Source organism: Amphiprion ocellaris, unplaced genomic scaffold (assembly GCF_022539595.1).
Source record: "Amphiprion ocellaris isolate individual 3 ecotype Okinawa unplaced genomic scaffold, ASM2253959v1 Aocel_unscaffolded152, whole genome shotgun sequence".
In the NCBI taxonomy this organism is placed as follows: domain Eukaryota; kingdom Metazoa; phylum Chordata; class Actinopteri; family Pomacentridae; genus Amphiprion; species Amphiprion ocellaris.
Genome location: NW_026559314.1, coordinates 7028 through 32759, shown reverse-complemented (window position 1 = coordinate 32759; position 25732 = coordinate 7028). Strand labels below are relative to the sequence as shown.

The window sequence follows — 25732 nt, the reverse complement described above, 5'->3', positions numbered from 1 at the left end:
ACTCAGCGCTACAGACAGACAGTGGAGGGGTGAGGCTGTGATTGTGGACTGACAGGGGAGGATGTGAGACAGACGGAGGCGGAGCCGAGGACGGAGGTGAGAGGCGACGACCAGCGGCGACGCTGATGCAAGCCTCCGCTGTCTCCTAGCAACCAGGAGGATCCTCCAATGGGCTCATTAATGCGAGACTGATGACAACAAAAGAGGAGAACCTGATCTGGTTCATTAAGTAGTTAAAAATGACTAAGTTTTAACTGCTCAAAAATACACTCTCCAGAGGAAAAAATCTAGCAGCAAGTATGCTAGAAGAAATACGTACAAAATGGTAGAAAAACGCAATGTCAAAACTGGGAAAATAATGTCAAATATCTGTAAAATAATGAAGGTAAAACAACTATTTGTAGAAATAAAGACTCTTGATGTGGACATTATTTACAGTTTTGGCCTTGAGTAGCTATCATCATCTCTTCCTCAGCTCCACTAATCCCCTTCTCTGCAGCAACAGCTCAGCAGGAAGAGAGAGGGAAGTGAGAGGATTAATTCAGTGGGGATACTCTGATTAGCTGTGAGCTTTAAACCCGAAATACTCTCATGACACGGACGTAAACATGGGCAGAAGTCATACAAGATGACACTCGAAGAGGTGATAGTAAACAGACAGTGTAAAGTTTCACATGAGGATTAAGCTGATAACAGAGAACAGAAAAAACATTTCAGTTCTGCTTTTCTTAGTTCTTAGTTGTTGCTCAGCTCTAATTTTGCTTCCTTTCTTCTTTTTTGCCCTTTAATATCTTATTTTCTAAGTGTTTATTTAATGTCTACTGTTGCACAAAGAGAGAGTAACGAAATTTCGATTCTTGGTATGTCATGTACATATTGAAGAATTGACAACAAAGCTGACTTTGACTTTGACTTATTCTGAGGGAAATTAAAGGCAACGGGCTGCTGGAGCAGGAAAAAGAACAGTTTATGTATCCATTACAGAGCAGCCGAGGGGAATCTGTCCTGATAAAATATTAAACGTCTTTTCTGTGTAATCGCTCACTTTCTCGGCCTAAGTGCTGCCCTGAGAGGCCGACAGCCGGAGAGGATGCTGGGTAACGGTTGGAGATGTATCGGGTTTCTGCTTTCCCAGCAGACACAGGGAGGATCACTGCGTCTGAGGTCAGCGCAATGAGGCTTCAACAGGACAAAAACGGATAAAATTACTGTCCAGGAAGCATTACTGGAGTATAACCCGACACGCCTGGCTTGATCTGGCTGGATGAAACGGAAAAATACAAGAAAGATGCAATGCTCAGACCACCTGGAGTGCAAACATCATCGTAAGAAGTTTAAAAAGTCGTAGTACTTCAATTTACTGTTAAAAAAGGGGATAAAATTAGTGTCCAGGAAGCACTAAAAGGTGCATGACTCAACACATTTGGCTTGATCTGGATGCACAAAACGGCAAAATACAAGAAAGATGTGATGCCCAGACAGACTACAGTGCAAACATCATCATAAGAAGTTTAAAAACTCATAGTACTTCAATTGTCTGCAAGAAAGAGAAAAAATTACTGTCCAGGAAGCATTAAAGGGTGCACAATCCAACATGCTTGGCTTGATCTGGCTGGACGAAACAGCAAAGTACGAGAAAGATACAACGCTCAGACTCGTAGGTGTCAAACAGACCGCAAGACATCACAGTAAGAAGTTTTAAAAAGTCATGTTATTGAAATTTTCTGCATCTCAGCAATTTCCAGTGAGAATGACAAAGATATGTCCCCTTAACTCTTTAATTTCTTAATAATAAGCGTCAAAGATGTCCCGATTAAGTTTTTGTTTTTGCGCCATTTAATATTTAGTCTCTGTCAATACTCAATACCATTTTCTAAGATAATACACACCTCAAGTATTGTAGATTAGCCGTAGTAACTGGTTGAGTCTCCTACTATGTAACACTGTAGTGATTAAAGGAGGTAGTCATTTCCATGTCAGCAGGCAGAGAGCATTGGAGGTTTAGCCAATAAAGGAGCACCGAGACAAAGACTTGTATGAGACCCACTGACCTACAGCCAGAGAGCCAGTGTTAAATTATGCAGTGACAGATGAGGGCAATAATCCTACATCCCAGTGCAACATCTTAAGGATCTTTTCATGGCTTTTTTCCACGTGTGACAACAGATGTAAACTAAGAATTGGGTATAGAGTTTACGTCGATACTGATCACTTCGATTGCCCTCCAGCGTTCCCTATTAAGTGTCTTTCCACTGCAAGAAGTCATTGCAGGCACAAGGTGACGTGAACATTTACAGGAACAGGCCAGTAATGGGTTCTTTAAGTCTTTCTATTTCCAGATTTGACCATGACGTTAACAATGACTGCACCAAAAGAACAAAAATAGTAGTAACTGGATGTAACTTTGGTTTAACAAGCATGTGGGAAATAGAACAATGGAGGTGTGTTAGGTTAGTCTACATGGTGAATTTCACGTTTGAAAATGCCAACGTCAGAGAGGAGACAACTGCTACTACTAATAAAGACATTGATAAAGCAGAAAAATGCTGTTGTTGTCCGCTATAAATTTAACCAACCAGCATTTAGCTCCACAATAGTGATTGCAAGGGCGGCTCAGATGTATTAACCCTGGATTAAGTACTGAAAAATACAAACCCCAAAGGTGTTCAGTTTTAGATGCATAAATGAGAAAAAAAAAACTCAAACTTAGGACGTTATTATTAAGAATTACTGCCGGTGCTATAAAAAGTGACCCTGTAAAAAAGAAGTGCACTATAAAACCACTCCACTAAAATAAAAAGCCATGAAAATGAATTCAAGTCTTCTTAATTTAAATGAGTATTACTGTGTTATTTTATCTTGTATTAGATGCATACATAATTTATTCCTATTTACTTCTGTTAATGTTTTGAGAATTGAATACTTCATAGAGAAAAATGGCCTTTTTCTGTTCATTAGCGGTTCAGTTGAGGGAGGAAGTTAGATTTCATAGATTTCACTTTAAATTAGTAGAGAATAGCACCGGTATTCTCAGAATTTAGTGTAATTCATGCATACTTTTCTGTCGTTTCTGTACAGTGAACGCATCACCTATTTCCACATTTGAAAGCTCGGTTATATCCAGACTGAACATTTAGGCGTTGTGGTTCAAAGTTCCCCCCCGATGTTGGAAGTCAGCCTGCCGATGAGGAGATGCAGCACAGACTGGCGATAAAACAGAAGCGAGCTGACAGGAAATCTTTACTCTGCAGGTTTCTGCAGGCGGGAGGGCGGCTGATTTCACCTCGGTCACAGTCTGACATTTTCTAGACAGAGCGGCAGGGAAACGCCTGCACGTATGAGTCAGCGGAGGAGGATTGTTAAAGAGCACTGGATCTCATGATGAACCTCAGGGTGGAAATATGTAAAGAACATGATATGTACATGGTGTCTTTTTCAGTCTAGGATGCTGTGCAAGACTTCAGGCATTTTAGATTTGCATCCGTCTTGCAATAATCACCAGGGAGACGTTTGATCAGTCACAAAATTATCCTACAGCCATTCCAAACATACAGAGTCCAAAGAACTATCTATAAATAATGTAAATAAATCCTCAGAAAAACTGTGGTAAGTTCTTCCAGACACTTAGAACAACCTTGGAGAATCAGAGCTATTTTAAATGCAAAGGCTGGTCACGCCGAATATTGATTCGATTCAGGCTTTTTTTTATTCCTCCTGCGCATTGCACAAATGCATTCTTTCAAAAATACTATTGGTACTAGCAATAAGAAGCGAAAGTGATTCAAGAAGATGGTAAAATTGGGTCAAATCTGCAGACATAAACTGCAACGAAGAGGCAAAACAAGGACTTCAGGGTTAAAAATCCAAATATAACTAGATAACTACTATACTATTTTGCCACATCTGTTAAATAAGATAAGTCGAGCCTTCATAAATATGACAGCAGTTCTGTGTAGTCTTACGCCAGCTGAAGGGATAGTCCAAAAATGTAGGAACATCAGTAGAAAAATAAAAGTAAACAAGAAATATATAAAAGAACTGTTGATATTGTGCAGATTTTTCCATATGTAGATTCAGATATGGCATAGATTCCTCTCAGCGTGGAAAATAACGATATTGCACATATCTATATATTCAAAAACAACAACTACACATCAATCTGGATGTCTCTTTGGAAACCCACGACTCCTTCAGACACACTACATCCTGCTATCTGGAGCCTGCAGCTAAAAAAATACGTGAATCTGTCAAAACCCTGCAACAGTACTTCCTTGCTAAATGTCAAAAAATAACTGAGTTATTCAATCTGAAATCATCAACGTCTTCTGCTTGACCAGCTCTGATTTTCTTGAAACTTTTTAACATAAACTATGGATATTAAAAATTGTATCTGGGAAATTTTACCTTCATATATCAAGTGCTTTCTGAGATAACCGTTTTAAAAAATTGCCCGTCAACCCACTTGCAGCATGTTTTTTTTGCACATTGAAATTCGAGGCTGTTTGAACGACAATATCTCAGGAACTAATAAAGATAAAAGCCTGAAACATTCCTTTTTTTTCACTATGCCACGGAATCACAAGTACATCAAATATTGTCTGATTATGAGAACTATCAGAGCTTTTTTGAAAATCCAGAACTCTACTTGGACAATCAACAAATGCTTTTATTTTGGTGGTACTACTTGTCATACCTACTTAATCGGTTATGAATGTTCAATTAAATTACTTCCGTTTTATTTTTGTGATCAAGTATTTCACATTTAAAGTCTTCTATATGTTTAGTTTTGTATTATTGTGAAATAAAGCAACCTTTGGTTCAGAAAACATCACTAGCTGATATCTGCATTATAAATTTGTACTCCGCCAAGGAACGCCGCGGAGTTATGTGACGATCAGCGTACGTTTGCCCGTCTGTCTGTTTATCTGTGCACAACATTACTCAAAAACAGACAAACGGATTTGGATGAAATTTTTAGGGAAGGTCAGAAATGACACAAGGATCACCTGATTAGATTTTGGCAGTGATGCGGCTTATAGTCTGGATCCACGGATTTGTTAAAGATTTCTGTATCACTGTAACCATGACAACAAGTGAACACTACTTCAGCTGCCTGCTGACGATCACATGATTACGGTCCGACTACAAATCGACCGCTGCGGACTTATCGGGACTTATCCCAAGTACTGCGCTCTCTGAGTGCTTTTCTTGTGTAATATGTTTTCATGACGGCTTAAATTTTTTCCTCATACTTCAACCCACCCATAATCAAAGACTACTTTATCTACTTGTCTAATATTGCAGATTCTGAATCAATAACATGATGAGAAATAAGAGTTTTAATTGTAATAGCTCCCGAGATATTGTTGTTCAAACAGCCTCAAATTTTAATGCAAAAAAACTTGCAGAAAGTGGGTCAAAGGGGAGTTTTATATTCAACTAAACCTTCCCAAGTATGTGTATAAATATCCATATTTTACGCTATAAAAGTTTCAAACATATCAGAGATAGTCGAGTAGAAATTGCTCTAAAAATGTGATACAAGATGGAACGACCCAACAACTACAACTGGATTTTCCCTTTCAGTTTTGTTTCTACCAAGATGAAAAAGCCTTTTTTTTTTTTTTTTTTTTTACTTCAACATGCACAGAAGGCAGACGGACCAGACGGACCAGAGCAGAGAGCTTTTGATGAGGTGACGATGAAGCTTCCATTCAGCTTCCATTCACACAAACACAGGACACCTCAGGACAACAGACCAGCGGCGGCGGTGTGGCGAGCTGCCGGGAATCATGGGTAAATGAGGATGCGAGAAGCCCTGTTGCCATGCAGCGGGCGGTGCAGGCCATTCAGAGCCACGGTTACCACGGTTACCACGTTCAACCATCATAACATTAACCACTGTACCGAGGTTAGAGAAACATGCAGCACCTTTTTGGGTTTCACTCCTCGCTGCGTGATCGAAGAGAAGGAGGGAGGGAAGGAAGGAAGGAAGGAAGGAGGGTCAAGGTTAAAGAGTTTGTCATGCTGGAGTGAAGGGAGCTGTGGAGGTTCGGTGCTCTAAGGTGGAGCCCCAGGTAGAGATTTTCACTTTCACACACTCATGTCTTCATTCTCAATAACTTAGTTTTCTCACATGAACAATAAACACCAAAAATATGTGAATAAAATTTCTTCTCCAGCTGCCTCATAATATTATCTTTACATAAATATAACAAACATTCTTATGGCTAAACAAATTTGGTTAAATGTAACTTTTAACAGAAACTATTATATTTTTTCCACAGATAAAACTATAACAAAAATTCAAACTATGAGCACCTCTGCTCAGTGACTCATTTTGTTAGAAGACAAGCTGGGTATATAATTTTTCTTTTGCTTTTATTATTGTTTTACAACTGCAATTAATCACGTTGGATTCCTTTGAAATGCTGACTAATGACTTAAAGTTTTTGCTCAGTTTTTGCAGTGTTTTGTCGAAATCCGAAAACACTTTTACAAATCCAAATGTAACCGGAAAGGGAATGTCCCAACTCCGGGGTTGAACCGGAAGTGACAACGAGGAGCGGCTAATGCAACTTGTCTTCATCAACTTGTTTTACATATGTTTTTGTGGCTAATTTGTGGTTCTTCCATGCAGCGTGAAGTGGAGCAGAGAAGAAAAACATCACATTCTGTGCCTGTGATCAGCTGGATGATTGAACTTTCATGTGGGGGATCATTACTGGTGATGAGAGGAGGGTCTGCAGCTACCATCAAGAGAAGAAACAGCAGTTTATATAGTGCAAAAGTTGCAGTTTCCAAAACCAGACAAGGCAGATCAGCTAGGAACACCAACCCTGGCTGTCTTCTTTAACATTCAAATGGTGGTGCACTAGGAATTAGTCCTGCGGAGTTCTACTTTTAATATCCTGAGACTTCTGAGGGAGAATATTCTGCACTAATGACCTGAACTGTGGCGTGACGGCATGTGGAAGCTCCAACATGCTGTACAACCAGTCACAGTGCGGCGATTACGCACATAGTTTTTGTCAGCAGCAACACAATCGTCGCTTTCAGTTCGTCACATTTGGCTCCCTGCCACCTGAAGCTAAAACTCAACTTGAACAGTCACTGTTTTGGTGATTCAGCGCTAATGACAGATGGTGTTTAACATGTTTACATAACAGGACCAGAAGGGAGCGCTACAACTGTTGCAGGAACGCTGGGAGCAGAGTATCGCTGCACAAGGAGACGAATTACACAGGGATGGCAGCCAAATTAAAATCTGGGACAGTTTTTTAGTTTTACAGGCACAGTCTTGGAACTTACTGATCACACCTAATATTGTAAATAAAAAGGAGCTATTATACGAGATCAGGATATTCATTTGTTCCTTGAAGAGAACAATTTATTATTTCCTGAGTCAGTGAGTCAGTTTTTCTTCTCCAGGTGAGATTAATTTCAAAGAAAATTATAACAATTCTTATTAAAGGTTACTGTAATAGCATCTAGTGTTAATGCCAGTAAACAAATAAGACTATAAAGAAGCATTTCCATCATTCTTCCAATTAAAACTGCTGTTAATGTGTCTGTAGACTGCCACAGCATCAGCTAAATCTCTGGATGTTAAAGATTTTTTTTGCTTACAAGATCTCCTGAATTAACTGCACTATTAATTTAATTTAAAAATCAAATATACAGGCTTGTATCTTCTACAGAGGTGTAAATGTAGGTAAACAGCTCCCTCTGCTGGTCACATAAGAAAACATTCAGCTGTGGATGTAAGAAGCTCCTCTTCATGTGTCTCAGGAGATTGTCTAAATAAAATTATTTCTGGGATTATTTGATATTATTTTAAAGAGAAAATGTGTAGCTCGGTGAAGTGGAAACATTCAGAAATGCAAATCTGTTTAAATCCAGTCCTTTTTAAATATTTCAGTCTCATTTTTTTTAAAAAATACACTAATCCCGAACACTTTCCTTTGTCTTTTTACAGGGCTGCATAAAGAAGAACTATGTCCACATTTTATAATACTTGGACGCATGAATACTACACTTTTGTGTTACTACTTTTAAGCTGCACATTTTCTGTGTAACTTCTGCAGGTTTTACAGTTAAAACTAGAGATAAGAATAGATGTGTTTTGTAGTACATAAGCTAAGGAGAAATTATAAATGTCAGCCTAACAATAACAGTCACTTCCCACTTTAACTCACGCATTTGTTACTATAAAAGCTGTGAAAATAGCACTTTGTGTGTCAGAAAAAAATGAAATTCTGTATATCAGTATAAGTGCAGTCAGCAGGACAGAAAACACAGCATATTAGTGCAGTGTTGGTATCTGTGTGTGCAGGTGTGCATGCATTCAGGTGTGTGTGTGCAGCTGCTGCCAGCTTCCTGCAGAGGAACTTAGTGCTGTTTTATCTGACTCACCAGTTTAGTGGACTTGGGCGTCTCCAGGATCTCTGGGGAGATAAAGAAAAAAAAACAAAGAAGGTCAGAGGCAAGTTTTCACATCATAATCAGTGTTTAATCCTTCACATGGTATAAAGTCCTGCAACAGATCCTGGAGCAAACAGAAGAAGGTCAACAGGATTTATTATCTATTAAACAGATGGTCAACACTGAGACATGGATGTCAGCTGTAGGAAACTGCAAGAACTCTCCAAACAGCGCCTTAATTTAATTCCTGTGTGTTCATTTTGTCCATAATAATGAGAAAAGTGTTGCTTTTATGCTGCTGATTGTCTTTAAAGCCTCCTTTTGATTTAATCTGATGGCAAATTAAAGCCTGAATAAGCACTTTGGTCACTTTTTACATAAAAACCACAACAGCAGCCTCATTTGTAATATTTCTGGATCATTTTCAGCTATACAGATGCAGAAAGAAAGAGAAAATCTCTGTAATAAACTAGGAATTATTTCCTAACAATGTGACTAAAGCTGAAGACGTTACTAGAGAAAACCTCCTACATGCTACAGTAATAATCAGACCATGACTGCATCTTTATTTTTCAACTTTAATTAATGCCATCTACAGATAAATATATGACTATCTACCAAAATGTTGGTAAAACAGCTTGTGAGATAATTAAATTAGAGTTGCATCCTGTAATTCAGGGCTTGTGCAAGTTAAACTTCACAAAAACAGGCAGCAAAACTTGCTCTCTAATATTTTTAACTTGATGCAAGAGTATTTTAACTGACTGAGTAGTGATGAAAAGCCTCACTCAGACTCATGATAGTAATTTATGGAGGACGAAAAATGACTCAACTATAAAGAAACAAGCAAATAAATGCATAAATGAATAATTAAATGCAAATATAAATGTTAAAAAATAAAAATTCACACTTGACATTCTTGTTCATGGACTTCTTTCTGCATTTCAATACATTAAATTGTATTTAAGACATTTCTGCATTATTCTACATTTGTTTTTATTTGTCCTATATATTCTACATTTATTTATGCTTTTGTTCAGTTAATTAATAATAACTTTATTTGTGTAACAGCTTTTAAAACAAAGTGACAAAATGCATTGCAATAAAACTAATGTCAATAATAATTAAAAAAAAATCCCATATAAATAATCTTCTAAACATGCAAAATTACAAGATAAAATTGTTAAGTTGTATTTTCTTCACCCAAATTTTGATGAAGCACATTTAAGACAACAGCTGGTGTATCAAAAAGCTCTCAAGTTAAAAGGATTCTAATTAAATATTATAATAAAAGCAACATAATAAGTGCAAATGTTGGTGTCAAGACCCTGCAGTGTCATTTATGGTGTTATTTCACCCAAATAATTTACATATTAGGGATTTAAGCATACAAAAGCTGTATGGAATGATATTTTAGAGACCATAATACATCATAATTTAATAATAAAGTTCCATTTATATTCTTCCACATGCCAATACGGACGTAAAGCCAAAACTGTAGATTATTTTCCTTCTAATTATTTAAATTCTTGGAAATACTACAAAAATTTCCATTTCTGCACACAGTGTCAACACAATATTTAAGGCCAGAGCGAGGAAGAAGCTGCTCAGCGACCTTGTAGACGCTAACAAGATGTAAACGTGTCTGTAATGTTTGCTGGTGAGATTCGGCTTCTGGCATCGATGTGAAGGAGAACATTAAATTACATCAGGTTGATCCTAGAACAAGACGTCCTGTCATTCAGTTAAATTAATGCGACATCATCTGTCAAGTTCCTCCCACTCAAAAGAGGCGTCTGTGAGATGGTAGACGAATTTAAATTTAATTACCAATGGCTGAGTGGACCAAAATTTTGGTATTAAGAAGTTAAAGATTATTTTGAGAGGAAGATAAAACTACATTTTTCTTACAAAAAAGAAAAAAAAAGATGCAACAGGACTGTAAGTAAAGTGATTTTAGTGCTTTACTGAGGTTTGAAGTTGAATAGAGGACACAAAAAAATACTTTATAGTAGAGATAAATGAGAAACAGAAGCAAAAATATACATTTAAAAATGGCTGCCACTGCTATATAAGTGAAATATAATGATAATTTTGCCAGATTTTTGGACTAAATTAGAAAATCAATTCATAAAAATGCAGGTCACAGTTATTGATTCGATGTATGCTTGAGAATGAGATAATATTGCAATGACATATATGCAGAGTTAACAATAAATTGATGCTATATTTAGGTATTTTGGTAGAAAATGTGCAATTAAAGTACTCTGAGACCCTAGATGGACATATGTGAAGAGAAATCTGACACAGAAAGACTCAAACATTCAACATTTACTGAAAAAAGGGGAAAACGGAGTGTCAAAAGAACACACAAGCACCATTAAAAGTTTTGTAAAATGGCTGATAGGTTGCATGAATCAAGGCTCCAAACAAACGTTTTACACTAATTGCAATCTTTTTATCCTAAATAATGCATTTAAGGCTTTGTTATCAGTTCCTGCCACACTGGCAATTTCTTAACACATTTAAATGACTGAAAACAAGGATAAAAGTGCAGAGAAATGTTTTGTAGAATCTGTTAGTGCTATTTTTGTCTTATTTATTCTGTTGCTGCTTTTAATTATCCCGTTTTTGCTTTTATATATTTATTCTGGTGCTGCTCTTAGTGGGTTTAGTTGTTTTAATTAATCCGTCTCTGTGGGTTTTTTAGCTACGGATTGTCAGTTTAATCCCCGTAGACGAACCAAACAGAGTTTCATTTGACCTGTGTGTGTGTTAAATGACTATAAATGTCATTCTGGGACTGGAAGTTGGTTAAAAAAAAAAAGAGATTCTTGTCTTGTTGTATTAACAGTAGTAAATTATTTTACTATTATTTGACGCCACACTGCTTCTGTTTACTGCTGTGCCTGGAGAAGCTCTGCTCAGTTACTGCAACTCAGACAGATGTGTGACCAGCAATCTGACTGTAAAACAATAAAATAGGGCGTTCTAATGTCAGATTTACCAAAGATGGAAGTTTTACACATCAGTTGTAATAACAATAATATGAAAAACAATAAATTGATAGTAAAAAGGTTCCATCAAGTGTCCGTATAAGTCATGTAATTCATAATACTGAATCCTGAAATGGAGCCTTTTTCATATTATCTGTTATATCTGTCACCTGTCTGCTTTGAAAAAGGTCTGAAAAGTGCTACAGAAAAGCATTAACTGCCTAAATTTCTTGCTCGTCTGTCTATCTTAATTTTAGCACACAGCCCTGATCCAAGGCCTTTCCTCAGAGTCACTGCTTTAATTTGAAGAAACATCTTGTTGCCAGGTAACAATCACTCAGCCTCACTTTGGCAGCCTTCGAGCAACAATTGTCCAAGAAGATTACTTTTAAAAATGTGCTTAACGTGTCACCACTTTAACTCATTTTCTCCAAACCAACAAGTTATTATTCCAAAGCACCAACCACCACCATCCTGTTTGAGGCGTAACCATGGAAACAGAGTCCAAATCTATTCTCCAGTGCAGTGGTGTCAAACTCATTTTTGTTCAGGGGCCACATTCAGCCCAATTTGATCTCAAGTGGGACGGACCAGTAAAATCACAGCATAATAACCTACGAATAACGGCAACTCCAAATTTTTCCCTTTGTTTTAGTGCAAAAAAAGTACAGATTCTGAAAACATTCATATTTAAGGGATTATCTTTTTGCAAAACATCATGAACAAATTGAAATTGTTAAGAAAAATAAGTTCAATGTCAATAATATTATGCCTCAGTTTATCATTTACACATTACAACTTACTGATCACAGAGTGTTTACAAAGACACAAATATTTAGTCACAGGTATCTGAACTGAATGATATAGTATTTTACTTTAAAAAAGACAAAAACAACAAAATCAAGATAAGATAAGATACAGTTCTTTATTTCTCCCCACGCCAGGGGAAATTTACATTGCTACAGCAGCTTATGTAACAGTAGACATAGTGATAAGAATAAAATAATAATAGAACAATAGTAATATATTTACAATATATACAAGGGTGAGGAGATGAGGATAAAGTGGCTTAACAGAAAAATAAAAATAAAGTTTAAAGACAAAATACTACAAAAATGAGACACAAAACGACAAAAGCGAGAAACAAAAATGACAAAAAACCAAAAAACGAGACAAACAACACAAAACAGACACCAAAGAGACAAAAAATTAGACAAAAAGCTACAAAGTGACAAAAATGAAGAAATAATACAAATGAGACAAAAAAATGAGCGTGTGAAACAAAACGACAAAACGATGAATAAAGCAAAACACAAAATGACAAAAATAAGACAAAAACCACAAGCGAGACAAAAAGGAAACAGAAAACAACAAAAATGATGCATGTACATGCATGAGTGAATGCATGTTTAATCTTCTGATCACGAGTGTCTCCAAGGCTCTGAAAGGTCACGAATCGACAAGATTTCTACGTGTTTTTGGCTTTTTTTTCCCTTTACTGTTTCATCACCTGCAGCGTACCGAAGGCCACCCGTAAATAACCACCTTCTGACTGTGTGCGTTTGTACTCGTTTGGGAACCTTGCCGGTGCCGGGCTCAGGTGTCTCTGGGGACGTCGTGTCGGCTCCATCGTCAACCAGCTGGATCTGAAACAGAAAAAACAGTCGGTCGTGACACAACCTGGCTGGGGTTGACATCAGCGACGAAGCGGAGTCACAGAAACAAAAAATTGGGTTGTTTGTTGATGCTCATTGAAACGTAGCAACTGCAAAAAAAAAACAGTGGTAATTTTCCTCCGTCTCCATGGCAACCTGCACTGCGGGGACGGCCAGGGTCGGCCAGTGTTTTATCACAAGTGGGAGACATAATGAAGAGAATTATTAATGCAACGCCTAATCGATACTGAAGCCGACTGCTGCGTGTCACCTGTACAGACGGGTCAAAGCAGGTGACACAAACACAGATTTGCTGTTGTAGCAGGAAGGGACAGAGGAAGTATTTAGCTTCAAATATGTCCGTGCTCTGAAATGTAAATAAGGCTCGTATTAAAAAATATGAAACTCGAAAAAAAATGTGCATAGTCCTTTAGAAAGGTCCTTGTGACCCTCAATGGAGAGAGTAGATCAGCGGCAAAACAATAGGACAAGTCCTTTTGGAGTCATTTTTGAAGAAAAAAATAACACTTATAGGGCTGAAATGTCAGGATTTGCTGCTTTTTTCTGTTTTATATAAACGAATATTTTGGGGGGGTTTGTGGGGAGAAGAGCTTTTCTTGAGCACAGAGAAGCAGTGGGAGGATTTTTTTACTACCTTTACTCGCAATTTATCATGATCTGAATAATTAATTTTAAAAAAAACTATCAGATCAATCAATAATGATTTGTTTTAAAGGTGGAGTCTTTATAGAGAAAGATCGCTGATAACGAGCCACTTAACCTGTGCCAAGTTTAACCATGCACAATCTCAATCTTGTATTCATTTGCACTGTTGTAAACCACATTGTATGTTTTTTAGTGCACACACAGAACACACAGTTGTCAGACTGTGAGGAGACATTTGCTGAATTTTAATAGAACATATGCTGAATTAGAATCCCAAACTCCATTTTTAAATCCTGAAGTTGATGAATTTGAGATGGTTTGTTGGGATTCTGCAAAACCAAAAATTGCTTGTTGAATGAATATAACATACTGGAGGAATCTGATTATAATTAAGGTCCCTCAGATGGCTGTAAATGCTGAAAAACATTACACAACAATCCAGTTATCAAGAAATCCCCTCATGCAAACAGTAAAATATACCTGCATATGTACCTGTGCTGCACCTTATACTGGAACTAGTAAAGTTTCGCAATACACAATACTGAAGCTAACTACAGTCTGCAGCAGTTAAGGGTAAAGCTAAGGGAAACATACTTTTAAGTGATAAACAACCAATTGTTTTTTCACATTTTAATGATGTATAGCCATGCTAGACATTTTTGGTTAAATTTGCAGAACCTTTCCTTTGATGGAAACACACAAAAGAAGAAATTTCACAGCATTAAGCCAGGTCTTGATTAGAAAGCATTCTATATAGACGGGTCAAATGTGGACTAAATGATGCCAGAGAGGCTAAAAATTCTTTAAGGCACAGCTTCTGATTTACAACATTAGTTGTAATATTGAGCCAAAGCAAAGACAAACTACTACTGCAGCTTCTATTTAATCACAGACTCACATAAACACATTTTCAGCACTAAAATCTAGCATGGTGAAACTGGCAGAAAGTTAATTAAAGCACATGTAATAGGGTATATTTGCAGGCCTTGTTGCAGATCACAGTGACACGGTAAGGAGTTATTTTTTCTTACAGTTTTTATCTTATTATCTCTACCTCTATAACACCACTTTAGATCAAATCTCTTCACTTAAGTGATCTTCTATGAGACATATTGTATTTACAGTATCTACAGTCTGTGTTCTGTGGGTGTTTGTTTACTGTTTTCACACAAATAAAACCCACCGGTGTCAGAATATATTAGCAGCTTTGGGACAAAACTGGATAACGGTTCATAAAATGACCCAATTACTGTACACTGTTTACATATTTAGTTGCATGCAGTATATTCTATTGCCCCCTCCAGGCCACTATAAGTGATCTCCGGTCACACTAACAGGCAGAGAAGACACTGTGCAGTGTTTTTCTGGGAGTGAAAAATTGAGCCTGTTGTTGATCCAAAACATAGCAAAGCACCCCGAAGCAAAAGGAAAGTGTAGGCAACCTGCAGACAACAGAGGAAAATATCAACCCCCACACAAACAGACTGCGTCAAATAAAAGGAAAACTAAATCTCAAGTATCTTAGAAAAAAACAACAAATAGTAGGTGGAGGTGCAAACAGTCCTGGATTAGGTTTGTAGTTGATAATCTTGTTAGTTACCTGTGGACTGTCGGACAAAAAATCCCATGATTCTCCTCGCAGGTGAAGTAGCGTTTTCCCTGCACCGTGCCGTCGTTCTTGCCTTTGGGCTCATCCAGGATGACACCGACCCATTTCCCGGAGGCGAAAGAGCGTGGTGCCGATGTAGGCCACGGTGCCCCGCTGCCCCTTCCCGATCACCTCCACCAGGGAGCCCACTTTGACGGGCCGCCGCGCCCCCATCGGAGCTCATCCTGCTGCTGCCACTGCTGGTGGTCTGAGGGGGACAAAGAAAAAATCCATTCATGGTCAACTCAGCACACTTCAGGTTGTTTCATTTAGACAAACACAGTTTATTTAGGGATGCTAATTTAAATCAACTTTCTTAATTGATCATGTTGGTCATGTATACCAATCTATATTTTGATTAACTGGGTAACATAAATGGTATTCTTTGGGACATTTATTCACATGCTGACAAAGCCATTTTTAACACAGAAACTTAAAATACAACTGGCGCCACTATATTAGCCACTGAACTATATGAATGTTGTTCCGTTTATTTTGTTTTTGCTTTATGTGAGTTCTGACTGGAAGCCATTAACCATCACAGAAGTCTTTGTCATGGTGGCACATTGTTAGAGAAGGCTACAAACACAGTTACTGATTTGTGAAGTCTTCATTATATTTGCAGAAAAGAGAGCGATTTTACTGATTTTTTCCCTTGATTAAACCGTTATATTGTATATATTGAAATCATATTTTGGTAACAGTAGTACAGATGAGTATTTGGGAGTCTGTGTTTTATTAATTGGTGGATATTTACTCACATACTTCGCATGTTTGTCAAAGCCCAGTTTAGCTCATTTTGAACATGTAAGCTCTGGATGGAGGCCATTAGTCCTTTGTCATGGTGCCCATTGCTAGCTAAACCCCTACAATGCTCTCTGCTTTGCCAACCAACAACTGAAAACACACAGCTGCTATTCTGGGTGATGCTCTGCCAAAAGAGGCAAAGTTTTGTCTGTACATTAGTAGAAAGAACTTTTATTATGATATCTTTTGCCCTTGTCGCGACTGAGCACACTTAAAAAGAACTCAAAATAAAATGAACTTAAATGAAACGCTCAATGAGATGTATTTAAGGAATGCCAATGCTTGACATTAATCAAGTAATCTGTAAAAATACATTAATTGCTGGGAAAAGAGTCTTTAGTGGCAGCTTTTCTTAATGACTTTAACACCATTTTCCCCTACTTGAACCCCATTTATCTAGATTTTCAGTGACAGTGCATTTTATAGATGTGTTAAGTGGACATGCAGAACAAAAGGTGGTTTTATAGGGCCATGTCAGTACACAGTGGTTTGCTGCTGAGGTAGAAAATGGCAAAAAGAAGTAAAATTAAGTTTCTTTTCGATTCACTGAGGCGTAAATAACCTCACTCTAACTGAAACTGAGGCCTTGTCCTGATGCTGCACTCTCTAAATGTCAATGCAAGCTTTAATAGCACTGCTTCTTTTTTCCAGCTAAAGTGGTAAATGTTTTGTTCCAATTCAAAGGCAACAACCACATGAGATTTCCTATTTGTTGCGCGGAGAAGAAAACAATGTAAAAACGATGGCAAATTGAGTAGAGCTGGAATATTCTGTAATCAAAAAATCCCACATAACCCAATTTACAGCGTGATGTCCTAGAACTGATGGTGACTCAGCAGAACAGCACAGAGGAGCAGATATTATTACTCAGAGAGAGAACAAGCTCAGACTCTCCTTGAGTTTACTGTAAATATACACCGTCTGTGAGCTGCCATTTAACTTAAAGGTTGAACAGCACGCAAACCTACACAAAAAAGCGAACCTAAACAGGCACACAGCGGCAGCATAAAGGCTGTTTAATGGACAACAACGTACCACAAACCTGTCAAACCCGCTGCGGGTTTCTGTGCAAAAAGACATTTCATTCCTTTAGCTAATTTTAATCTTGAAATACCCAGTTTGGGACGCACGCTTCATATGGAAAAAACATGGCAAATTTGCAACAATCTTGGACAAAATTCTCAACAAATATGAACGAAAAACTTTCTCAGATTTTCTTGTATGTTTGACGCTCTAATTGATATAGTTGCTAGTTTCAATAATCTATAGCATGTTTCACATCAGTTTTCTTACATAAACACCCAATAAAACCAATTTAGTTTAATAAGGACCCTTTAAATAATCCTTTTTTCTTAATTGTGAACATTTTCAGGTGAGAAAATAACTCGTCAGTGTTCTCCGATGGACAAACTGTGCTGCAGGATGCTATTTCTGACCTCAAACACAACCCTCACTGTTACTCACTGGCCAACATACTCACCGATATATCTTCAATAAGCTTCAGTTCAGCACATTTTCCCGTCTTGCTCTAATGATCATATCATCCCAATGAAACTCATCATATCTTTGTCCTCTCTGACCTGCACAGCGATAGAAGAGGGCGACACCTCTGCCTGCAGTGAAGGCTTTTGCATTAATGGATTAAGTATCGACTTCTGAATTAACAGTCAACTATTTTTATAATTGAATAGTCAGTTTGAGGCAAAATTCTATGATTTCAGCCTCTCAAATTGGACTATTTTCTGGTCTCCTTGTCAGTAAACTGAATACCTTTGCCATGTGGACAAAATAGGACATTCCTCCTCTTGGGCTTTGGCTGATTGACAACTAATGAATTAATGGAAAACTACTCCTTCTACTCCATTTGGGGAACCTGCTGTGTTATCATGTTTACAAGGAAACTAAACCATCCTAATTGAGCCAATTAACTCAGCAAGTAGCAAAGATGTTTCTGTACCAAGATGTGTCAGTGCATACTACATGTCTGGTATCAATTTGAAGCTTTTCCCTCATTAACATGCAAATCTATGTAGAAATTGATCCAAAATCTTGTCTTCTTGAGTTCCAGTTTTCATTAAAACATCAAATATAAGTAATATCTGGTTAAACTGCATAGCTGCAGGTCTTAAACAGTCAGCTGTACATGTTACCCAACGTAAGGGCATTAAAGCAAAGTATATGTTGGAATGTAGAAACATGAAGAGCGCTTTGTTTCAGGGCTCACACAAAGACTTTTAATGATTATAAACCCGTGGCTTCTGGAAAACATGCTTTAAAAAATTTAAATTGGGCCGCTGTCTTCTTAACAGGCATCGAGAATGACTCAAAGCTAAAAACAGTGACTGTGTATAAAGAAAAACAGCCAAATTAGAGGATGCACTCATGTAATTAAAGCTACGTCATCAGTTTCTCAGTATACTACTCACGACTACAGCTCCAACTACCAATTATTCTCATTGCCAATAAATCTCTTCATCACTTTCTCAGTTAATTAATTAATTAGTTGCTTGATCTACAAAATGTCAGAAAATGATGAAAAATGTTAATAAGTGTTTTCCAAAGCCTCAAATGTACTGTGTTGCCCAAAAATATTAAATTTAGTGTCACAGAGGAGCAAATATATCAGAAAATATTCAAATGTATGAAGTTGGATTCAGAGAAGTTGAAGTTTCTTTTCTTGAAAAAACTAATTATCAAAAAAGTGGATGACTAAGACAATATTTAATCATTGCTGCGCCAACAACATCAACTGCAGGCACCTACCACTGAAATTCAGTTTTGCAAAACCTGGATTCCCTCGTTTGCGTAATTAACCCAGCTTATAATTCATGAACAACATGGAGACAGACATTTTATCTGGTTACGAGCTGTAATTGCTGCTTCCTGAGTCCTTCGAGCTTCAATTCGGCTTCTATTTCAAGCCGTCACATCGCTTCAGATTCATAACAGAAGCGGGAATCTTTCGGTTCGCACGCACCTGCCAGCAATCTGCAATCAAACATCTATTGGGATTTGCACTCGACGCCTTGTTAAAAGCAACGTAATGAAAATGTAAAGCGTTCTGCTCCAGCTAACTGTCTGCGATGATGCATTCAGGGTTGTTCGGTCGCCGTTTGCCATGTGCTGGAGGCAGACGACCCGAGGAGGGCGAGTTGAATTATTTAGTGCCACTCTACTCTTACAACACACGCAAGCTCACACCGACAACAATGCTAGAATAAGATAAAATAAAATAACAGAGATACAGTCCTCATTCAATGCAATGTAAAACTTACAGTCGTGGTTCGTTTTTTAGAAAAATGAGCGACTAAAAGGCTGTCCTCATTTGCACATTTTAACCACATTAAGTGTGATAAATTACAAACTATACAATGCAATAAGAAAAAAAACTAACATTGTGATATTTGTTTTTAATTGCTGTATGCATTGCAAATTTAAAGTCAAGACTCTAATAACTTGATTTGGAAATAATATATCATCCTGGTACAATTGGGGTGATATTGTAGGATTGTAGGGGAGTGAAACTGCAGAAAAAATAAAAAAGGATTTCACTAAAGCCAACAAATTACTTGCAAAAGCATCTAAAGTGGTGCTTAAAGTCTGATTTTGCTCTCAGAACCCAGAGTTTTATGTTGCCGATTGCAATAATTGCAAAACGCTCAAACGTGAACCTGTTTTTGGGTAACAGCATCCTTTCCGTCGCTGAAATATTTCCACATAACTGATTTCTTTTTGCAAACAAGTGTGTCCCTCGCTCATTTCGCTGTGCACATGTAGAACCTGCATGTCAACAAAAACGCCATGTCTTATAAATAAAGTAAATAAACAAAACTCAGTGTATCCGAGAAGCCTTAAGCTGAGTAAATTACATTCCATCACAGACTTCTCTTGCAGATGACTCATGGAAAATCAGAACCGTGTGAGTTTTCGTTCGGGATCAAGGAGCAAAAAAAAAAAAGTTTCTACAACGTGACATCTGCGCACATAAGGATCCTGAAGCGATATGTGTCATTCAGCTCCACTGAGGACTATTCTTGACTAACGAGTGAGTGATGTTTTGTGATTTGAAGGATGAAAGGAGTAGCTGAAACAGAAGATCAAACACTGATGTCATCCCTCCCTGTGACAGGAAAGCTGCCTGACTCAGAGACAGATGACAAACAGGATGTCTTGTAGTTCTCGAGGTTTGCTTAGTCCATCGTCTGCTGATAACAAAAAGCTTTACGAGCCAATTACCTGCCTGTCATGTATCATCTCCTTGTCGAGTCATAGCGGAGGTCTGAACTCTAACATCTCGGCGGCGACGTCGAGCCCGGAGGGGCATCCGAGCCAAACAAAGAGGCGACAATTCAGACTGAGGAATGCAGCGCTGAAATGGATTAGAAACCCTTCTATTGAGGGCAGAAATCGACCGGGAGGAGATGACAGAGTGAAACTAATCAAACAGACGCAACAAAAACAAAGACGCGCTGATCAGAGCGAACTTAAAGCACCCCAGTCTGGACGCTCATTCACCTATCCGGGATGTATGCACAGTTTGTACACACTCACCCGGGTGTATGTGGTCCTCCTGGTCTGTGACATGTTTCCTGGTCAGCTAGCCCACCCCTCGACCCTCAGCGTCCCCACTGAAGGAGGGTGTTATTGAGGAGAGCCAGACAGTAGGGGCTGAGGAGGTGGAGGGGGTTCGGTGATGCTGCCGGAGCGTCTTCCTCCCTGTCTCAGAATCACACCATCCCTCCCCTGAGCCCCACAGTGCAGCCCGAGCTCCGTGAACTCCCTCCTTACCACCTCTCTGCTGCTGTACGGAGCTCCTGTACCAGCTTCCTCTATCGGGAAGTTTCTGTTGGGCCGGACGGTGCCGATCCAGCCGGCCGACAGACAGGCTGGAGGCAAACAGCGGAGAGAAGAAGTGGAAAAAAAACAGTCGAGGTCGGTGTGCTGTGAGCGCATCAGCTGAGCGGCAGCACTGCGCTGAGCTGCTTCTGCAGGAGGGAGGTGGTTTAGGCCAGACACAGCAGCTGGGTCCTAAAGCCTGCAAATATGGTCCTAAAGAGCTCCTCAAAATAGACAGACATTATTCTGATTCATGTCCTCTTAATGTGGGACAATGCAGAGGTTCAGACTGATGGCTGGGGGATGTAGCTAAACAGTTTATCACAATAAAATGTTTACTTTCAGTCAATATCTAGAATTATTAGTAGTTTTAAATGATTATACTTGATAAATCCCAACATAAAAACATAAATTTTTTACCCACTTCAGCCTATAAATCAAGAGATAATTTGTTTATGCCAGCACATTGTAAATATTTCAACAACTTTCTAATACTTAACAATCCTTTGATTGGCTACACTTGCTACCTTTTTCCCCTATAACACTTCCTGTGTAATGACTTGCAGCTTTTCAACTTTCCTTTTAGATCTTTTGTCCTTCTTTAAACATACTCTACTTGTCAGCATTTACTGTAAAGCACCAAATCCACATCAGTGTGAAAACCTATTTGGCACTAAAACCGATTCTGAAATTTAACGTAAGCAAAACATACAAATAAATAAATATATACGTACACACAAATGAAAATAAGGATATATAATGGTCAGATCTCCCCTGGATACTAAGTAAATAAAGCAAGTAAAACTCAGAGAACAAGCATGGTGAAGCTGCTGCACCATGCTAAGGTTAAGCTTACATTACATTTTTACCAACAAAATTATCAATCTATAATTGTATAGTAATTTAAGAGAGTGAGTCCAGCAGCAATTTTTCTATGCACTGAAGTTATTTTTAACCACAGATACTTCATGTTTGCTGTATAAGCGGCTCACTTCGTTAGCTACACAGCTACAGAAATGCCATCCTGGTAGGAGCTGGCTTGTTTTCTACACAAAAATGCGACTAGGGATGCTAATTTTAAACAATCTTCTTTGTATAAATCAAAAATCGAGCAATCATCGAAGCAAATTTAGCATTTTAACATACTGATAAGTCATTTTTAACTACCAACATTTAACATTTACCTAATAATCAGCTCAAAAACATTGAAACACTGTCACCATACACTGCAGCATGTTTCCAATGAAGTCATTAACTGCTACAGAAGTCTATGTCATGGTGCCCGTTGACAGCTAAACTCCCAAAACGCTCTCTGCTTGTGGACACAGAACTGCCAATAGCCTGAGTAACCACCTCCTCTGGTTGCAGCAGGATAATAAATCTTCTAGCATCATACTAAATTGCATTTAACTGTTGAGGTGCAGCTAATAAGTTGTTTGAGTTTAAATGGAGCTTTTCTTTCTTCCTGGAAATCATTAAGCTCCAGCAACTGCCTCCATTTTCTGCATAACTAGTACAAAATGACATGTTTTAATTGTAGGAAACCTTAGTGGAAATAAATGAAATAATGAAAATAAACTGCATGAAGTCGCATCCGGAGAGAAAAATGGCAAACACGCACCTAACAAGGGGTGTAGGTTGTGCTATTTAAGAAATAAGAGACAGTTTCTATGTCCTTATTAACAGCAAGATGCTCCACCTGGTGGCCCAAACAGGTACTACAGCTAATCTGCAGCTTATTTTCTGACATGCACGTCCTTCATTTCTCACTTTTCGGCTACCATATTTGGAATCGGTTAAATTATTATTGATTTATCATCAACTCGGAAGTGGGGACACAAGGTCATGTGTGTTTTTAGGCTATAAATCTCATCTTGAAATGTCTACACCCAAGAATTCAACAGCGGCAGCACCGACTATTGGGGGTTTATGGGCCAGGATGGCGACAGACTAGCATACCTCGGGAGACCAGCACAAAATCAATGACCGAGGGATCAACATTTCATTATGTGCCTACATAGGGATTTGCAGCTAATACATTTAAGTAAATCTATCAGATTCTATTCTATCAAGCAATTTTCTGATTGCTAGTGATGAAGTGTCTTCATTTTTACATATTTTTAATCAGGATTGCTCAGTAGCTGGTCAAAGAGCACTTTGAGTCTGGATTAAACAGATCATTAAAGCACTAAATCCTATAATAATTACTGGAGTTGAGGCTGATTTGTCATTCAACAAAAACAACCCCTGCAAGTGCCATAAACGCAGCAAAGAAACAGTACAAAAGAGGCTGTTAACCAGCAAAACACTGCTCTCCCTGCACTGCAGTCTATGCCAGGTTACTGTCAAATTCCAAAAGAAAAAAAAAGACAACACCAGGAGGATAAAACACAACATCTAGTCTGGAAATGAAAAATCCAGAAAATCAATTGGTAAGCAATTTTCAACCGGGGGAGGGGGGAGGGGGGGGCGGCAACCAGTTCAGCTCAATCTGATGCTGCTTCATTGTGGTGGAGCACAAAAGGCCCAGGTGATGCTCTGTACCGCAGCACACTGTAAGCAAAAGCCAGCAGATTGCATGAGGGCCTGATATTGTGGCCCGTCACAGAGCGAGGATTAGCTCTCTTTTATCAGCTAACTGCACAGCCAGAGCTTTTTTTTTTTTTTTTTTTAAACTCACACTCCTCTCTATTTCTGTGTTGTCATCTTTTTGCAATGGAGGCAAACGCTGCAGGGTTTCTGTGTTAAAGCTTTCAGCTGGGAGGCTGGTGAGAGATGTTGGGAGAGCAGGGGAACAAAAGAAACCCCAGCTTTTAAGAGAGGGAGATATTTCCCCTGTCGATTCCAATAATGTGTCACTTATCAAGCTTCAGGACAACAAATTGCACATCTGTAGGTGCATTATTGGACCACAAATACAGTCTGGAGCGATGTTGTTTACATGTTTGTGGCTTTAGAGCTAAACTAAAATTCCAAACATTTTAAATTATGTCCAGAGAAAAGGGCAAATATACAATACAGAGGCTGAAATTCCAGGGGTTATGCAGAGTTTGGGATGTTTGGGGACACGCAATAAATCTCTGCAGTCTCTTTGCACCCTTTTATGCAAATGAAGAAAGACCGAACCAAAGAAAAAGAGGGGGGGAGTCCTCGTCTCGCACACAGGAAATCAGACCGGCAGAATGAATCGAATCAAAGCTCTGCCTCCTCACAGAAGATGAGGACAATGGCGGAGAAAGAGGCGTCACTGGCTCGGGCCAAACTCCATCATCGTCTGCTCTGAGTCTGTTCAGACCAGAGAAACAGGACGGCTGCAGGAACGAAGGTGACACTCGGGGATTTTAAGGAGGAACGTTACGACCTCCAGGAGGAACGGATCGCAGAACAAGGTAAGGGCGAGTTTAACTACGTCCTGCAGCAGAAGTTTTTGCACGTATGAAAGAAACATCGCCTACATTTAAACAGCGGCTGAATCATGACCTAAAACTGAAACTGCAGAGTCACAAGTCATCGAGGTATTTTAAAATACACCATCAAGGTCAAGAAGTGAGTCTCATTTTAGGCAGATAGTCACCAAGTTGATTGGTTAATAATCAGCTTCATCCAAATTAGTTTATTTTTATATAAAAATAATACATAAATACTAATTTTTAGTTCTGAATTCCACAGTGATTTACTGCCAATAAACCAAATCTTTAACTGAATAAAGAGGAAACACATCAACTGAGGATTATTTTAATTAATTGCTTAGTTGTTTGGTCTATTACAGTTGCAACAATTAATCAATTAGCTGTCAATTAATAACTTATATATACTATCGTTCATAAGTTTGGGGGTCACCATTTATTTATTTTTGTCTAACAGTTTATCGATAACTGACTGATTGTTTGGTCTATAAAGGGCAAAAATTTATATTTTATTTTGATTTATTTTGTCCTCAATCCAAAGATAAGCAATGTACTGACAAAGAGAAGTAAAGAAACCAGAAAGTATGCAAATTTAAGGAGTTGAAAGCAGAGAATTTTGATGTTTGCTTTTTTTTTTTTTTTTTAAGTGGCTGCAGCATTGCGTTAGAAGTTGTATAGAAACCTAATTTCTCCCCCAGAATTCTCGCTTGATTCGAGGCAACTAACTTTTTTCGTCTAATAATTTGTCGACAATTGGCTGATTTTTTGTCCACAGTCCAAACATTTGCAATTTACTTTCACAGAGGAGTAAGGACAACAAAAAATATGCAAATTTAAGGAGTTGAAATCAGAGAATTTTTATGTTTATGGCCACAGTGTTGTGTTGGAGGTGGGAAATAATAATATCACAGCAACCTAGTTTGTCCCACAGAATACATACTTGGTTTCAGGCTTGCAACATTTCTATTCATTTTTGTCTACTACGTTGTCGATAATTTACTGGTTGTTTGGTCTAAGATAAGATCTGCTTCATTCATCCCAGAGGAAATTATTTTGACAGAGTACAATAAACAATAAACAAAAGTTAGTGGAATATACACAATTACACAGAGGTTAGTAGTAAAATAGAAATAACAAAGAAGACAAAGTACAATTGCAAAGTACAAAATATAAGTTTCTAAAAGTGTTTGTGTGAAGTGTCACAGTGTGTAAAGTGTCTTAAGTAAATAAATAAGAAAAATAAAATACGATTCCACAAGTATAATATGTAACTGGATACTAATACTAAAAACT

General features: G+C 38.1%; 1 protein-coding gene and 1 long non-coding RNA gene across 2 annotated transcripts; both read right to left on the bottom strand.

The window, feature by feature from the left end:
* Positions 1–5613: 5613 nt before the first annotated feature.
* Positions 5614–8449, bottom strand: LOC129348405 (uncharacterized). Its single transcript, XR_008600940.1, has 2 exons — positions 8416–8449; positions 5614–5952 (listed from the first exon to the last, which is right to left on the bottom strand). It is a non-coding gene; the product is annotated as an uncharacterized LOC129348405 (long non-coding RNA).
* A 6709-nt stretch (positions 8450–15158) lies between these two features.
* Positions 15159–21185, bottom strand: dctn1b (dynactin 1b). Its single transcript, XM_055008758.1, has 2 exons — positions 20748–21185; positions 15159–15597 (listed from the first exon to the last, which is right to left on the bottom strand). Exons 1-2 carry the CDS (start codon positions 20778–20780, stop codon positions 15334–15336), a joined length of 297 nt encoding a protein of 98 aa, XP_054864733.1. The 5' UTR covers positions 20781–21185; the 3' UTR covers positions 15159–15333.
* Between the last annotated feature and the right edge of the window lie 4547 nt (positions 21186–25732).